The sequence below is a fragment of the Neltuma alba genome, unplaced genomic scaffold (assembly GCF_004799145.2).
Source record: "Neltuma alba isolate B1F8T4 unplaced genomic scaffold, ASM479914v2 tig00002391_pilon, whole genome shotgun sequence".
Lineage (NCBI taxonomy): Eukaryota > Viridiplantae > Streptophyta > Magnoliopsida > Fabales > Fabaceae > Neltuma > Neltuma alba.
Genome location: NW_021632845.1, coordinates 19,752 through 37,166, shown reverse-complemented (window position 1 = coordinate 37,166; position 17,415 = coordinate 19,752). Strand labels below are relative to the sequence as shown.

Genomic DNA, 17,415 nt, shown 5'->3' with positions numbered 1-17,415 from the left:
TGAATTTGCCTGTGTGTTTAAATGGCTGCTCCATATGCTCACATGATTCAATCTGCAACCGTTTTGCGCAAGAGCAATCTGTATCTTTCGCGCTATGACTGCGGCAAATACAATGGTAAGAGGGGACGTCCTCATGTAGCTTTGCCTCAATCCAGCAATCAGAGAGAAACATTTCCATCGACCCCAAGGTATTTACAAATATATCAGGTAGCTTGACCCTTTATTGAATCTATGTATGAACCATGTTGCACAAATTCTTGTTTACTGCACTATCATTAACATAAAATACATCATTATTATTGTTCTTGAATCCCTTATATTACAAATGTTACTTTCAAGTGATTCATCAATATGCATTGAAACAGAAATTATAATATACACATTTCCCATCTTCTGTTTTTGGGTGGCATAAAATAGTAATTTGATTCTTCTAGCCCTATTTCAGTTGTTGAAGTTGAATATTCATTAATGGGCTTTTAAGGATTACTGAAAACAGCCTTACGAAGTTTGTGATCCAACATTTTTCATCAATGTTCCATAGACATCATGATGTGAGGATGGAATCATAAAAATGAAGTACAATGAAAAGGAGTCTGTTGACTTAGGAGCCTAGCTGGGAAATTGCTCGAGGGAGCTGTTGAGAAAATAAGAAACCCGGCTTATTCACCCCAGTTTACTGTTCTTTATCGAGGAAGCCAACCTCTTTTGCTGAAAATAATCTTAAATTGCAGTTGCAAAAATAGCATATAAGTTTACTGTTCACATCTCAAAATACATCATAAGAAATAATCTATTAAAATTTAGATTTTCTCTCTTCACACAATCATAGGTATAGCCATAAAGGTATGGCTGTAAACCGGGAAAAAAAAATCGAGTTGAAACTTGAGCTTCTCAACTAATGTTTTACTGATTAATTGTTGTCTCTATATAAGCTAAAGCTGCAGGATATTATTGAAAAGGGGTTGACTATTTATCACAGGTGTTCTTGTCTTTGTACTTCCTAATATTGTTATGTCGCACTTGTGTGAGTTGATTCTGCATCCAGTTTTGTAATACATAAGATTGTGCGAGGTGGCCTAGTGGTTGAGTCAACTGGTAAAAATTATCCTACTTTAGCTAGTATTTATCAAGTGATAGCAGTAATTTTCCTGTAGATGTGATTGTGGTTTGAAACATTCTTACAGGTTATGCTTATTTCAGGTTGAATCACTTCTAGACAGCGTGAAATGGGACAGCAAAGGTTTGGCGGTGGCAATAGCTCAAAACGTGGACACAGGAGCCATACTCATGCAAGGCTTTGCCAATAGAGATGCTCTCGCTGCAACCATATCCTCTCGCAAGGCAACATTCTATAGCCGCTCACGGTCAACATTATGGACAAAGGGAGAGACCTCTAATAATTTCATTAATGTTCTTGATGTCTTCCTTGACTGTGATCGTGATTCTGTAAGACCCTGTTTTCCTCTTCATACTGAATTGTTTTATTTTGCCTTTAGTATTTCCAACGAAATGTAATTGCTTTTTCTCTGTAATAATTCTGTTTTAGATTATATACTTGGGAAGCCAGATGGGCCAACCTGTCATACTGGGTCAGAGACATGCTATTATACGTCAGTCTTTGACTTGTTAAAAGAGCAAGAGGTTAGCTTCAATCAATCAATCATTAAATTTCTTATTGTTTGAGTGATTCACTGATTTGAGTTATCTGTGATAGGCCAAAGGAAGTAGAGATGGCTTTAACCTCATTGTATGCATTAGAGTCAACAATCTCCCAGCGCGAAGCAGAGTTAGCAGAAGGAGAAACTGGAAAGCCTTCATGGACAAAGCGATTGCTGCTGGACCATAATTTGCTGTGCTCTAAAATCCGGTAAGGTATTTGTAATTCAATCATGTTATTCTGTTGACATGGAAAATATTTCTGACCATGTTGTGAAATTGCTTTTGTATGATGGTTTTCTTTATACTTAATTTTTCTCATAAATTGATAAATTCCACTTGCTTGAAGAGTCTAGACTGATCAAACACATAGAACCTGTACCTTTAGGTTGTAACCATAACTTGTACTGACAGAGAGGAGGCCGATGAGTTGTGCCAAACACTCGAGAACAACGAGGACAAGTCACGAGCTGCCTCAGAGATGGCAGATTTACTATATCATGCCATGGTTTTGCAGGCAATTAAAGGAGTGAAAGTAGAAGATGTTTTGGAGGTTATTCGAAAAAGATTTTCTCAATCCGGCATTGAGGAAAAGAGAAGCCGGGCGTCTAAAAAATCAGAGGAACATTGAAGGTCCTGTCAAATCTGCTTCTGAAACACCATTTTGAGTCTGTGGTGACTGTTGATGGGATACAGCATTCATGGACATCAGCAGACAGGTTCACTTTGTAGGGATAATGTTGTCGTATTGTGGTGTACATTTTGTGTTCTTTACTTGTTGTTAATGTGATTGTTATCGTCCCGATTCTCCCTAGATCAGTTTCACACATTTTAAAGGCTTTGATAGGTGACTTAATTGGTTGGCTTGGATGCTTATTTATGGAATGCTGTAGTATCATGATTTCTTATTTTAAGAGCAAGGGTGTTGGGAGTTTTGCACTTTTTTCTGGTGCGTGTTATTGAAGGAAAATAAGAGAGAAAGTTCAAGATCAGGAGGTTGAGATAGAATCCCGCAACCATTTTCCCACTGACTTATTTTCTTTTCTCCTTATCTTCTGAATGAAAGGCAGAAGCACAATGCCACTCCAACCTGCACCTGCTGCTCACGTGGATATTTATGGTAATGGTGGGAAGAATTTAATGAAGTGATGGATGCTGACAACAAGGATTGGGTTGGGAGAGCTGAAATGTCCAATATTATTTGCGTGGTCAAAGCCTTGTGCATCGACCTAATGAATGAACCACTTTAAAGAGAGCAGAAGTGAGGGAATGTGCCGCAGAGAATTGGGAAGTAAAGTATGATTGAACTTTTGGATTGGACTGAAAAAGTTATCCAAAGTGATCCAGAATGCTTTTGAATTGCATGGTGATCAAATTCCACTGTTTGAATCTGCAAAAATGTAAACCTGTCTATCTATCTATTTAATACTCTTCCAATCTTTAAGAGAAGACCTATATAACTAATTTGATTAGATTAACAAAGTTAGATAAGTTAGTTAATTATAAGAAATAGGGCATGTTTTTGTTAAAACATTATAATCATCTTCTTTATTATCCTTCTCCTCTCTTATTCAGTTATGATTGAAAGAGTATCTATAAGGGTAATTTAAGAAAAACTGGTAAATGTAAGAGGATTAAATTCAACTCAATAATTAAGTTTTATGTTAATGACCAAAAGAGTATATATGTGTGTGTATATATAGTACTTATATAGTATTTAGTTTCTTTTGTTTTGCGTTCGTACCAGTATTTCCTACCTATAAAAATATATTGTTTGATTATAATCTCCCCGTGCTTGAGTTCTGGTTGTGCTTCATATCCCACAGTTTATTTAAAACTTTCTTGTATTTTTTTGACCAGATTTAAAACTTTCTTGTAGAAGAATACCGTGAAGGAAAAACTGTTCTTAAATAACATCCTTAAACAGCATCCATACTTTTGGAATACAGCCACTAGTAAACGGAGATTATACATATATCTATATATATATATATATATATATATGCATGTGTGAAATAGTGAGCTAGAAAGTAAGATTTTATAAATCATTTCATGCATTAATATACCATTATGTTTTTTATCAACAATCTACGTTATAATGTATTCCAATTAAATATACACATATAATGATCCTTTAGAAATTATAAGATGTTAATGTCTTACAGTTGATTATATCTAATCAAAATAAAACATATAAATACATCTCTTTTGATGTACTAATATCACAAGTAACTCAAAATACCTCCTTTTCTGAACGAGAATTAAAATCATAAGCACAAAATTGCAAAAATCCTACTTCCGTTGTTCATACAAGCATTCTGTTTATATATATATATAGAGAGAGAGAGAGAGAGAGCATTTATCAACAATTTTTTATTGCTATAAAATTAATTAATTAATTAACGTTCAAAGTAAAAATACTTTTCATATAATTTTTGTTTTGCGCACGAAATACCAGTGCAGGATAAGAACTTGAGACTTGACCGTATGTCACACTGGAAAAGTAAAGAAATCCAGAACCCATTATTGGGGTTGGGAGCGAAAGGACAGTACTTGAGTAGGGATCTGGTCCGCGGGGAGTCCAAAATTTTTTGACGAGTTGCCCTTTCCGTAAATCTAGCACAGAACCTCAGCTTACGGGGTCGTGAGCGCCAGCAGTCACTATTAACTACTCGGTTCGAAGACCTTCATCCGCTCTTTCCTCTTGCTCGCTTTGTGTTTCACTTTGAGGGTTTCTTCTTTGGTTCCTCAATGGAGGGCTTGTCTTCTCACTCTTCCGATACAAATCCATCTCCATCCGCCCCTTCGGAGTTCCTCTCCAATCTTCCCTCTCGAGGCCTCTTCTCATCCACCGTCATTTCTTCGAATCCGGTAATATTTTGTCTTTTCGGTTTTTGCAGTGTTTATTTATTGGATTATATGCCTGCGGTACTTTATTTCACTTAAATTTCTTGTTTGTTCATCTTAATTAGCGAAGCCAACTGATCTAATATCAATAATCGGATGTAGTTCGGAATTTGGATGCTTTGTGTTTTTGATAGGGTGCAGCACTGATGTTATTCCATTTTTACTTTAGTATTACAATGGATTTTAGGCATCTTGGAGACGGCATTGGCATTTCGCGAGAGATATTAGGACTGCGGCGCCGTCAGAACACTGTGTTATGTCAAGTGAAAGGCCTTGGAATTCACAGTGTCGAACTTTCATAGGTATTTTTATAATGGGAACACGGGGTGCTGTTAATTTATAGGATATGAAAGAGGATTGTGTCTTTTCTGGAAAAATTGGCAGAAGTATGCCACGTGTCTTCTGGTGTGGCGAAGGCCCCTTTGATTTGTTTTACATTAGATGTTGTAAGTAGTATTTTTTTACAGTGACAATTGCTCTAGTTCTTATTAATCACAGGGGTAGTTGTATCCGTTCACTAACCATTTTTCCTAGGAAGAAATTGGGAGTTTTCTCTCAATTGTTCATTCTTTTTTATCCAGAGCGGTTTTATAAGTCACTCTGATTTATACTGGCATATAACTCAACAACACTGAAGAATGTTCTGTAGCATAACTCCCGTAAATGGTTTATGGCTTGGGAAAGATTGAGATGTTAATTTATGCTAAGGAAATAGGCACATAAACTTGGGTGTGGTAATATTGCGGATGCAATTTCTCATTAATGCTTTTCTTTTTTTTTTTCTTTTTTTTGCCACTCATTAATGCTTTTCTAACTCCTGGAATATGGCAGAAACCTTGTTTTTCATGTACTCTTTACTTCCAATGATGCGATTACTTTGTGATAAGTTTATTCTGATTTTTCTATACGCACATTACCCGGAATCAAGTGGCAATAATTGCGTTTATTGACTTTCTAACATATTTTATCCACTTATTTGTGGAGATTGTCTACGGTAAATTGAATCTTCGTGTACTATCATGATAACCCCGATGTCATATGTTGTTGTTTGAATTTGACCTAATCCTGTTTGGCAAATAACTATGCAGGGTGGTATGCGGGTTTATATTTGTGATCATGATACCTGTCCACCAGGTCTGCTCGTGCATTCTTCTTGAAGTATTTTGGCATGTTGTCTGATCTAGCTTCTAATGCATAACGTGGCAAATGAAATAGCCGCTTATTTTTTAAAACATAAGTTTTTCCTATTTCAGAAGTTGGCCTCAAGATTCCATAATTGATATTTTATGATACATATAGCTCATGAGTTTTCTACACTTGTCTTTCTAGCACCCATAAGGAACGTTATACTTGATCAGGTTCAGGTGCTTCTCTTTTACTTATAACATGCCCTGCTGATGAATGTTACCATTTTATTGAAATCTTTTTGAGTCCATTATGGCATCTACTTTGAGATGGTAGACTTTAACACATGCTTTGTTGCCTGAGCCCTTCTATGTTGTTGGCATATCAATAGACAAGGGATCAATTTAATCCTGAAAAGTGCTCACATACATAGCAAACTTACTATGTGAAATTGTAGGTTGTTTATACTATACAAAAGATTTTCAAGGCTTTTGATATCAGAAGGTGCAATTTTTGGGGCAATTTACTTTGCAGATAATAATGAAGTGTAATATTGCAATCTTAAAGTATAATTTGTCTCTGTTAAGCATGCCGAAATTCATTGTCTTAGATTTCTCAAGGTAAAATACATATACACTTTTTACACTATTGATTTTTGTTCTCCATGTCAGTTGCTATTGTTATTTATCCTACAATGCTTGGTAAATCTGTCACTATTTGTGCTTTTAAACTTGGGTTTCATCCTATATATGCTAGCTATCTAGTCTGTGCATTTCTACAAAATTTAAATGTTTTCTGGTGTAGATAGTTGTTGCTTGGTAAAACTTCTGACTCTGTTGCATATCCAGAGGACCAATATGTTAAGACAAATCAACAAAACATACTGATTAGATCACTCACGCTGAAGAAACACAAAGGGGACTCCTGTTCAAAGGAGGGAACTGAGGGCTCAAGGAAGAGGTATCAGTCCCACTTTTTTGATGAAAATGTGATTTTGTAATGAAATAATATGATATGATCTATAGACAAGTTTTTCAATGGCAATATCTGCATTTACTCTCCTCCGCAAACATCTTTCTTGATAATTTTGTCCTACTACATATTGTCCTTCATGTGAACATTTGTTTACATCTTCACAATTATTGAGTGTATATTTTATCTTAGTCAAGTGATTTTGAGTTGTCTCGCTCATCTTTAATCAGGGCTGGTGAAAAGATTCTAGATACCAGAGCTTCTGCAAAGAGAATGAATAGTCAAGTGAACTCTAGACAAGGTGAATTCATATGGTCATAGTATTTATATTTGGTTTTAGTTTATGTATGTGTTACTACACTTCTCAGTCACATTAATGCACTTTTTTCTGATCACCTGCGTTTCTTAATAATGGAAATGATTATTTATTTATTTATTGACACTGAGATTATTAGCTCATCATGTCTTTTAGAAAATGACATTTTTATTCCCAATTTCCTGTGGATGCATCCCAAAGTTGAGGTATTATTTCTGTCTGGTACATAATGATGTCAGGACATGACACCTCTCAAGCACGATTGCCGGCTACTTTGTAGAATATTGAAATACAATTTAAACTTCAGAACATACATTATATCGAGTAGTCATGTTTGCTATGTGCGTTAATCTGTTTCCATGTGTGGATCTGTTTGTTTAGAATTGTTGTTAGAAAAGGTTTTTTAATGTTAGCCAGTCAATACTTGTCTTTGTTTAGCTCTGTGCATGGTGTGCCCTTTGTCCTTGAAGGCTAGTTGTTACGCCGGTTAGCATATCATGCATACTGGTACATTAATTGTAATCATTCAATGCTGTGTCAACTTTATTTTTCAAATTTTGTGTTTATCTTGCCTAAACATGGAGTGCAGCCTTTGTTCTTGTCTATGTACTTGTAAATCCTAGTTCACAGATGAAAATTCACCTACCAAAAACCTGTTGGTTTGTGGTTTCCATATATTAATTAAGCTGAATTTTAGATATGTATTGCTCTGCATATTTCTGTGGTCTGCCATGGATGATATATAAGTCACTCCTTGTCCTTTTTTGGCTTTCCAATTTGCAGAGGGGTCAAACAGTCAGACTTCTACAAGGGAAAGGGACTTACAGAGCTTGACTGTAGAGAGGCTTCGAGCTCTGTTGAAAGCTAAAGGCCTTCCCCCAAAAGGAAAGAAGGCAAGTATTGAGATGAAATGCATTCATACAGTAGCTCATTTCACAATCTTGGCTGTTTTATTTTTCTTAACGAGCAATCCTTAGTTTTCAGAGTAGTACTTGCTGTCTATAGGCTTTACAAACACATCGCAACAAGTTCTTCAAATTTCTAGTATTTCATTCCAGTTGATAGTAATATGAACTGGCATGTAGTGATGGCTGACTACTTGTCAGATTTCTTGCCCGTTTTATTTATTCTTTTCTGGGGGTTTGTCTTTACTAATATCACAAAAGTAAACTTCTGTAGGATGAGCTCATTGCGCGTCTAAAAAATGCTAATGGCTGAGCATTGCGTGGAGGACAAATACTCCGCCCTCGAAGACATATAATATTGGATAGGTAAGACTAGTATCTTAGAATCAGGAGCCAGGACACTTCTTTTATCAAGCATCAGTGGTCAGTGCAAACTGTTGTTTTTTTTTTTCCCCCCGTTTCTATTTTCTGTGGTTAAATGTTATGCTATGTTTTCTGCTTAGCATGTGTTTTGGGCTGCTTCACCAATAGATCATCTCGAGAATGTTGTGTATGATAAAACAAATTTACACAAACCTCAAGGAGATCCAACGGTGAAAAACTCATTAGAACAACATTTAATTTGACTAAAATGCATATATTCTTGTTTTTATTTAGTCTCTACCTTGAAAATTCAGCCATGTGAAAGTCAACAAGAAGCCTGCTGGCCGCTCTATGTTTCTCAAAATTTTCAGGGAATTAAATTATAATCGGAGAGGTAGATTATGGTTGAGTCTCATTCGAGGGCAGTGCATATTTGGGAAATAAAATTTTACAATGTTGGCGTCATATCACAAATCCATAATATGATACATTCTCATGGGAGTTTCCTTCACCTAAAATTTGTTGAATTATGTATTTCCCTTGGTGCGTACAGGTGTCTTTCTCGTCATTTTCGAGTATATTGGCAATAAACAAATGGCTAGCTTCGTAATTGAAGGAAGCCAGTATTTTTAACTTTTTAGTCTGTCAATAAAATCAGACACCAGATGACAGTGTTAAGGCTGATGCCAGACAAGACGACGTGGGGCTATCTGTTTTATTAAGAATATTTTCCTGCCGATTGGTTTAGATGGTTTCAATAAGAACTTGTTGAACTAGTACTCGTCATCTCTTATGGCATTAAATAATGGTATTATTATAGTTCCTTCTCACACGCATATCTATATCCTGTTATGTACCGCCCTACACTAGGATTGGCCTGAGGTCTTGGCGGTGAAGTGGGCACAAAGCGCATTCGTTGGTTTTCAATTGCACTTGCACTGTAGCATTGGGAATAAATTATTTAAAACACTGCATTTCTGGTCCGTTCTCAATCTTAGTAGTGTTTCTTCCTGTGATAGCAATAATGATGTTTGTAAAATTCGATCAGGTGACAGCACGACACACCCATCTTTGTAAAATTGTGCCAAGGATCAAGCATCCATATTCCCCGTAATTACTTAGTAATTTCTTGGGAGATATCGCTTTGGACTATTGAGGAAAATTAACACTTTAGGATCCATGAGTTTCGATATATCGTTGAGAACATTGGTTGCTTAATCTCTTGGTTCGCATAAACCCCAGAAATCCTAGCGACGACTAAATTTTAAGTCCTAGGTTTTGGTGGCTTAGGTTTTTTTTTTTTTTTTGAAAACAATAAGTCTTGAAGTCCTAGGTTTAGTTAAATAGCATTCAATAAAGCAGTGTAGAAAACATTTTCAAATATGTCTTATTTTTCCACTTGGTATTTTTAGAATTTTTAAAATTAAAACCATGGAAAAAGAATGCTCAATAAAGATCATTTCAATGGAGACAGTAAATTGTACAGCTCAATTCCAAGATAGCCACAGGACTGGAAGTAGCATCATTTTGAGGGAACTGCCATTTGGTCTCAAGGAAGAAAAATTATTACTAGAAATTCCCATAAGAACCGACATAATAACTGGTACGCTTCCAGTGTAAAAAATAAAAAACATGTTAACTGTTTATTATTAGTAGGTTTCTGGTAATTATTTTCTTTTTTTAAAACCTTAAGAGTGATATTCTGACATTTTCATTAATCTCTCGGTGCTGCAACACAGTTAACATCTTAAACATTTCTCGTCCGACATGATGAAAAACAATATAATAAAAGGCTTATATGCACCACAAGACACCTCATAATAACGATATATATTGTTCGTGGCTTCATAGCTTGGGCAGCAAGACATCGTTCAATAAATTTTAAACATAGATTAGGGTTATACTTACAAATTCTCGGCCTCTCAAATTACCTGAGGATTAACACATTTGTAATTTAAGCCTTCGATTCCGCTGATAGAAACAATTGCATTACTTAATAAATGTCCCCCACAACGCAATATTTTAAACAATACGATACTCAGGCTAGGAATTTCTTTCTAATTGTAAGCCACAGGCCTAAGGTCTCTGCATCAACAAGCACATTTATCATATAACAATACAATCCTAAGGATCTGTGAAGCCACTAGATTTTGACCCGAAAAACGAAAGCCAAAATTTGGTACCCGCTCAATAGTTGAAACCTCCGAATAATAAATGGAAAACATACGCCAAATACATGCAAATCATCAGCAACAACAATGAAATAAAACGACACTTGACGAAACATAACACTACAAAAATAACAGGGAGGCTTCTAGAAAGTAAAACATCTCAAGATATGCAAGTGGCACTAAAGATATCTTAACACTAGAAACTTCTCAGCCGTTGGCAGGACGGTCCAAGTCTACCCAAACCTCAGATTCTGAAACAACAAAAGTTACGAGACAGAATTAGAACCAAATACCAATCATGGATCATGAGTCGCACGTTCCCTCACTTAATAAATACAATATTCAGGAATCTCTATATTATTAAAAAAAAAAAAGCTTTAGAATATACTTACATATTTTATTGAAGGCCACAATGTCACAGCTCTGGACATATTCATTAACTGGCTCGCTCATGAGATGTTCCTCAATGAGGCTGTCAACAGAGACCAGGTCATCCACTATAGTAAGCATAATTTGCAGCTTCTTGATACCGTACCCAACGGGGGCAAGTTTGGCTGTGAAATTGATCATATTAGACTTGCAAACAACATGGCTCATGATGAACGTAGGTTATACTGAGGAAAGCATAAAGGACGATCTATGTATCATTTGAATATGGTTAGAAAATATTAGCTTACATGCACCCCAATGCAATCCTTCCATCTGAACCCCTCTCACTGCTTCTTCAAGCTTCTTCATGTCTGTCTCGTCATCCCAGGGCTTCACATCCAGCAAAACAGATGACTTCCCAGCTGATAATCCAATCAGCAAAAACGTCATTATTCAGGAAACAGGTGTTAGAAGAACATGTCAGGACCCAAAGGCAGTTAAGTCAGCAAGATAATTTACATTCTTTCTTCTTTGAAGATGCCTTCACGGCAGCTGCCCGTTCTTCAGCAGCCTTCTTTTCTTCTTCAGTCTCTTCACCAAATAAATCCACATCATCATCATCATCATCCTCAGCGGATGTGGCCTGAATAACATTATAGTTGGTCAACCATTAGAATGAGTTGTCCAAAAACACAAATTTGGTAACATAAATGACAGTAGCACATAACTGAGCTCCAGATGGCTCACTACTTCAGTTAAGAGCTACAGAATATATATATCCAGAAAGGAAGATAAAATGGAGAAATAAAGCAGGAGGTGAAGGATGGAAGAAAAACATACGTAAAACAATGAATATAATAAAATCATATTACATTTATTCATTAGTGAACCCAGTTAGTGGATAACTTGAAGCTTGAATACAACTGAGGAAAATACTTGCCTTTGTGTCAGCAGGTGGAGGAGTGGCAATGGTTTCGTCTGCTACGGGAAGAGATCCCTCCACTTTGACTCCACATCCGTCACCAGATACACCCCTGTATGAACAAAATGAGTAATAGATCGAATAAGAAGCAAGAAAGTAGTGACGTTAACTATTATTCTTAGACAAAGTGTAAAATTATGATGCATTAAACACAAGGGAAATCACAAACTCAGACATAAAAACACGCCGTGATCTGTCAGATCATCACAAATAAAATGCAGAGTGAACGAAAGGAATTGAACGGCCGTGCATCTAGTAGCAACACCCAATTACACGACTTCAATCCATAACCAGGCCTGGGATCAGAACTTACGAGATTCTCAATAGAGCATCAATGTGCTTGTACCACCGGGAAGCGTTCACATATTCAGCCGATGGGGCCTTAGACAGGGCTGCATGCACTGTAATATCGTCCTTTGAAGCTTGATACCTGAAAAGAGATAGTAAATGAGCGCCGCCTATAAACTTTTGGGGGGGGGGGGGTAAAATAGAAAAAGCAATAAATATAGCGACTTACCCAGTTATATAACTGCGAGTGAGAAGGTATTCATCGAGCTTTTTCAAGCCAGAAGCAGAGTTAACGTTAGCCAATGTGACTGCCATTTCTGATGTATATAATTCCTTTGCTTCTACAGTGCGCATATAAAGAGTTCCATGTAAGTGTTTGATGTATCTATAACTCAGTATACAGCAAAGGGAATTGAGATTTTCCTCAAGTGTTTTGTAGAAAATAGAACCATAAGGAAAACAAGGACCAAAGAGAAACCGCTTCCATTCTACTTTTATCAGTAATCATCAGTAGATAATAACTAATTACATGGACTACATCCATAACTAGATCCCAATACAAGCTTCCAAAAACCCTCAAATTGAGACACTAGATGAGAAGAGGAACTTACGGTGAATGGAGGCGGGGGATCCCTGTGCACCTGGATCTTGGAGGCTGTGGACGACTAGGGCAGAGATGGGAAACGGGAACTCGGCGAGGGATTTTATGGTGAACCGGGTAATTTGGGCCTCGGGTTGGCTTCGATGAATAAAGAACCGGATCTTTTGTTACTCAAAATTCGTGACCCAAGTGAAAACATTTTGGTTGCCAATAAGGCTTAGTGCTATTAGCATTTTCGAAGAGTTTTGAACTTGCGTGTCTCTAAATGAGTTTGGATGCTCATGAAAAATAAACTCATCTGTTTTTTAGCCTTCTGAAAAATAAATTCATCAAATCTCAATTATTCATATCAATTTAGATTTAATTTTTTTATTTTTTCAAAATAATTGATTTAATGGGTATAAGATCAAAAATAAAAAATAATTTCTTAACTATTATTTTCTCAAAAAAAATTTATATAAAGAATGATTAATTAAAAATATTAAATTTGGACTGTTTAGATTTAACATGGACGATTTAGATTGTTCACATGATCACCAAAATCAGGTCCCTTTACTCACGGCTTACCCATTAGATGGCATGCTTGTGTGTAAAGATAGTTTTTGGGAAACTGGGTTGGTAAATGAAAGCATCTCACCCAAAAATCTGAGAAAATTGATCTAACTCAACCAAAGCCCCATTCAGAGGTAACTTAAGAAGTTGTTTTGATTAGCTTAAAAAATATTTTTATGTTTTATAAGATAAAACTTTTTGTGTTTATTCTGTGCAACGCGAAATCAATTTTTCAACACCAGAACAAAAACCTACAGCCTAATAAGAAAAGTGAGTTGGGTTTGAGGGAAAAAAAGCCTGCGAAGAAAAGCATAAACAAGTAAAAGACAATGTCTGGGACAAACTTTAGCCCATGGCTCATCAAGCCATTGATCATACCGTCAGATCGCAAATTGTATGAAAACTCCTTTATACTCTTCCGATGTTTAATATAGAACCTAATTGTTAAATTGATTTTGGTTCTAAATATAAAACCTATTTCTCATACTTGTCAATTTTTTTCTAAATTATTCCTATAGATACTCCCTCAACAATAATCAAGTAGAAGAGAGAGAGGGGATGTTAAGGAAGATAATTGTGGTGTTTTAGGAAAAACATGTCATATTTCTCATAATTAACTAACTTACCTGACTTCCTTAATCTAATCAAATTAGTTAATTAAGTGTTATATTAAGAACCGGAGAAGTATATAGGAACTTATGGGTTCAACTCAATATCTAATGTTAGTCTGGGAGTAATGGATTAGAAAATTTTGATCATTACAATCAAATGCAAGTCGGTACACATAATCAAATACAATAAGAATTAATGAGTATATTTTTTCATCCTCAGTCCTTCTTCCCTAAATTCACTGTGATATCACAGAGTGAGTTCGATTTTGAGGAAAAATGTTCATAGAAAGAAGCGCCAGCAAGGTGTGGAAGGCAATGTGTGGGGTAAGCCTTAGTTCATCACTCATGGGTCTTATTTTGTTAGAGCCTATACTTATTTGTTTCTCAATCTTTATATACAAGGTAGAATTTTTTTTTTTGATAGACTGGAAAACAGCAACTAACTAACAGTAGGAAACGCAACCATCCTTGTCACCGAACTAGGACTCGGGACCTGAAGTCCTCCAGCTTCGTTCAAGGCGAGCTTAGCAAGTGCGCTAGTCATATAGTTTTCTTTTCTACTGATGACTTGATGTTCGACCTGCCATTCCCAAGCAAGCATGCTTTTAATTTCCTGTATCACCTCCCCATCCTCATGCACACTGTTGTCACTACCTGATACAAGAGCCATAGCCTCTGACGAGTCGCTTCTTAAGATGATTTCTCTTTCTCCCAGATCCCAAGCCCTCTTCAGACCCTTTAAGCAGCCCTAAAGCTCGGCTGTGACGTGGTCTACTTGATTAAGGTTGAGGAGGAAACCTTCCACAAGAGTATCTTGGCGTTTGATTACACCCCCACAAGCCGTGCGACTCTGGTAGCCTGAGAAGGCCCCATCAACCTCCAGCACCAGTCTATTTCTGGTGTCCTCTTCATTTCTTTGAGTCACCAAATGTTGAGGTGATCTAAAGTCGACTCCTCTGAGCCTTGTAACGCTGTTGCACACGCAGTTCAGAAACGCAAGTGCCCTTGCAAGCATCATATGTAGGTTTGTATCTGTATTTGAATGGATAAACTCGTTTCTAGCTTTCCAGATAAGCCAAGAAAAGATGACAAGGAAGCTTTTCCACTCAACCTCTAAATTTCCCACGTCTCTTATCATGTTCATGCGGACCCAGTCTTTAAGATTGCTAGCAAAAAATCTGTCGTGGAATTCTTGTTTTACAATCGATTTCCAGACCGTCTTTATACTGGCACAGCCTTGAAGGACGTGAACTTCATCTTTCGTGTCCTGCTTGCACCTATCACAAAGCCTAGTCTGGTGAATACCACATTTAAGCTTATGTTTGTTCGTCATTAAGCGTTCATGGTACATGAGCCAGGCGAAAGATTTGCATCTCTAGGATATCTTCAGCTTCCAAATGTGTTTCCAGTTTATGTTAAAAGTAGATTAGTTGAATGAAATCCACTTTTTTATTGTAAATTCCTTGGAGGAGATTTGTCATTACTACTTAAAAATGGGATGAAAAAAAAAATCTCATTGTTACAATCATTTGATGCATGTAATCAATTAAGTTTGAAAGCCGAAAAATATATTTGTTGGAAGAATTTTAATCTTAATACCTCCGGCCTCAAATCCAAAGTAACTTAAAAATAGTCTAAGTTATACCAATTACGACCAACCAAATAGAACAAGAAACTATAATATACCAGATAAGTAAGTCAAAATCAATCATAATCAAATTAAATATAATCACATCACCATATTCTAATTAGATTTTCTCCCTCATATTTGGTTTTTTCTGCCCTCAGATATTTGAATTTTTTTTATTGATCCCCATCCTGGCCTGATATATATTGACCATTGAGCAGAAAAATAACATATATAATCTTACTCCTAAATATAAAATCTCAATCTATTTTCTCTTCTAAATTCATAATGTGTTCCAAAAAAAATCCATATTAATTGTAAAGTATATAGTTCTAACATATATGATTCAATAATGATTATTTAAGAAAATCTACACATATTTATTACAAATAACTAAATTAATTAATTTTTTAATCTCTCTGAATTAATTATCTAGCTCTTATATTAAGAATAAAAAATAACAAATCACAAAATTTGGTGTCTAATTACCTTTTTTATATTTTCACTAAAATCATCTCAGTTCGTTGCTAGGGTTTTTTCTCATGATCCTGAGGGATCTTAACCGGTTGGGTCATGAGGCCCCACTTCTCATTATTCAATCGATCCAAGCAAGACGAATATCCTGCGGGAAAAAAAAAAGAAGGAAAACGGATCTATAAATCTTGAACTTCATGGCGCTATTTTTTTGCCTGATCCACAGCCACGGCCTGAGTTTTTTCGTTTATATAGCTTCTTCCATTTAAAGCGTTTTGGATATGAGTTTAATTTTGTTAATGCTATTAAGTATATGGATCAAAATTGAAACTCAATAAAATTACGTGGATTAAAATCAAGAACAGTAGCTATTAGAATTAGAGCCAAAATTCATTAAAGTATGAAAAAAAAATCCCCCAAAAATCCCTATTTTGCAGTCTTTTTGTCAGAAATTACCTAGCGCAATTATTCTCAGCATGTGCAACTTTTTTTTTTTTTTTGATTGTGTGTGACTTATCCTCGACCAGGTTAAGAAACCTCTAATATGAAAGCCATTTGCAGGTAACTAAAAATATGCTGTATATAATTGAAGGGGAACTGAGCATGGTGAAAATGATTGGACCCTCTTAAATTGATGAAATCATATCTGAAAGTAGTAGAACATGTATTTAAACGTTGGATATTACATTTTATTACAGATTATAGGGAGATTTTTTCCGGGAAAAATCGATTTTGTCTATGAAAATCAATTTCTTTGTTCTCTATCACATATTTAAGTTCATTCTTTATCTGCACTTTTGGTTTTGTTGTCAATACTTTTAATAAATTTTAATTTTGGTCTTTGTATTTATATTTGAGACTAACAATAATATTAATATTGCGGTGTATTAGTGTACTATTTTTTATTCTTAATATAAGTACTAGTTGAATATTGTATTTGATTCTAAATATAATATCTCAATCCATTTTGTCTCTAAAAGTTATATTATTTTATTTAAAATACCCTTATTGATTGTAAGGGGTTTACATCAAAAGTTAATTCTAATGCACATCAACAAATAAGATGGTTTAGAAAAGTCAGCACACATTTATTACAATTAACTAATTTAACTCACTTATTTAATCTTCTCAAATTAATTATCTAACTCTTATATTAAGTCACAGGTAGTATTTGATATTTGGTTGGCAAGAAAATGATTTGATATTTGGCATTAGTGTCTTAACACCTTTAACTTTGTAGAAATTGAAAAGAAGAGTTCAGTGAATATCTTGATATACTATTTCTGATTTTTGATATAAAAGTTTGTTTGATTTTTATTTTGGTCATAAATATAATATCCCAATTCACTTTATTTCTCATATTTATCTATTTTTTTCTCTCAAGGTAATCTTTCTGATAATAACAGTTATAGCCAATAACAAGAGTATTTGAGAAAAGACAACACCTATTCATTACAAATAACTAGCTTAACTAGTTTTCTCAATCTACTCAAATT

The 17,415-nt window shown here is 35.4% G+C and overlaps 2 protein-coding genes and 1 long non-coding RNA gene across 5 annotated transcripts; 2 read left to right on the top strand and 1 right to left on the bottom strand.

Annotated features, from left to right (window-relative positions):
• The first annotated feature begins 7 nt into the window (after positions 1-7).
• On the top strand, positions 8-2,589 carry LOC114725105 (uncharacterized). Its single transcript, XR_003738398.1, has 5 exons — positions 8-188; positions 1,201-1,446; positions 1,547-1,641; positions 1,715-1,867; positions 2,071-2,589. It is a non-coding gene; the product is annotated as an uncharacterized LOC114725105 (long non-coding RNA).
• A 1,637-nt stretch (positions 2,590-4,226) lies between these two features.
• Positions 4,227-9,080, top strand: LOC114725070 (uncharacterized). 3 transcript variants are annotated; one of them, XR_003738386.1, is made up of 7 exons: positions 4,231-4,527; positions 5,652-5,697; positions 6,537-6,648; positions 6,891-6,961; positions 7,760-7,869; positions 8,156-8,247; positions 8,798-9,080. XR_003738386.1 is itself a non-coding variant. In XM_028911540.1 (6 exons), the coding sequence occupies exons 1-6, from the start codon at positions 4,408-4,410 to the stop codon at positions 8,192-8,194; spliced, it is 495 nt and encodes a 164-aa protein (XP_028767373.1). In that variant the 5' UTR covers positions 4,227-4,407; the 3' UTR covers positions 8,195-8,540. The 3 variants fall into 3 exon arrangements, 2 of the variants coding, with proteins under 2 accessions (XP_028767373.1, XP_028767360.1); XM_028911540.1 differs by lacking the exon at positions 8,798-9,080 and having other exon boundaries at positions 4,227-4,527; positions 6,540-6,648; positions 8,156-8,540; XM_028911527.1 differs by lacking the exon at positions 8,798-9,080 and having other exon boundaries at positions 4,232-4,527; positions 8,156-8,540.
• Positions 9,081-10,210: 1,130 nt separating this feature from the next.
• Positions 10,211-12,764, bottom strand: LOC114725061 (elongation factor 1-delta-like). The gene is made up of 8 exons (XM_028911517.1): positions 12,666-12,764; positions 12,284-12,395; positions 12,080-12,196; positions 11,725-11,818; positions 11,304-11,427; positions 11,093-11,206; positions 10,808-10,969; positions 10,211-10,666 (listed from the first exon to the last, which is right to left on the bottom strand). Coding segments are annotated over exons 2-8 (699 nt in total). The 5' UTR covers positions 12,370-12,395; positions 12,666-12,764; the 3' UTR covers positions 10,211-10,664.
• Between the last annotated feature and the right edge of the window lie 4,651 nt (positions 12,765-17,415).

Bases quoted from the DNA above. Each gene is read 5' to 3' on its own strand.
- LOC114725061 (XM_028911517.1), bottom strand. From the start codon at position 12,369: ATGGCAGTCACATTGGCTAACGTTAACTCTGCTTCTGGCTTGAAAAAG. The intron at 12,197-12,283 runs GTAAGTCGCTAT...ATCTCTTTTCAG, and splicing joins ACTCGCAGTTATATAACTGG to GTATCAAGCTTCAAAGGACG. The intron at 10,970-11,092 runs GTAAGCTAATAT...TCAATTTCACAG, and splicing joins AGGATTGCATTGGGGTGCAT to CCAAACTTGCCCCCGTTGGG.
- LOC114725070 (XM_028911527.1), top strand. From the start codon at position 4,408: ATGGAGGGCTTGTCTTCTCACTCTTCCGATACAAATCCATCTCCATCC. The intron at 5,698-6,536 runs GTCTGCTCGTGC...TTGCATATCCAG, and splicing joins TCATGATACCTGTCCACCAG to AGGACCAATATGTTAAGACA. The intron at 6,649-6,890 runs GTATCAGTCCCA...ATCTTTAATCAG, and splicing joins ACTGAGGGCTCAAGGAAGAG to GGCTGGTGAAAAGATTCTAG.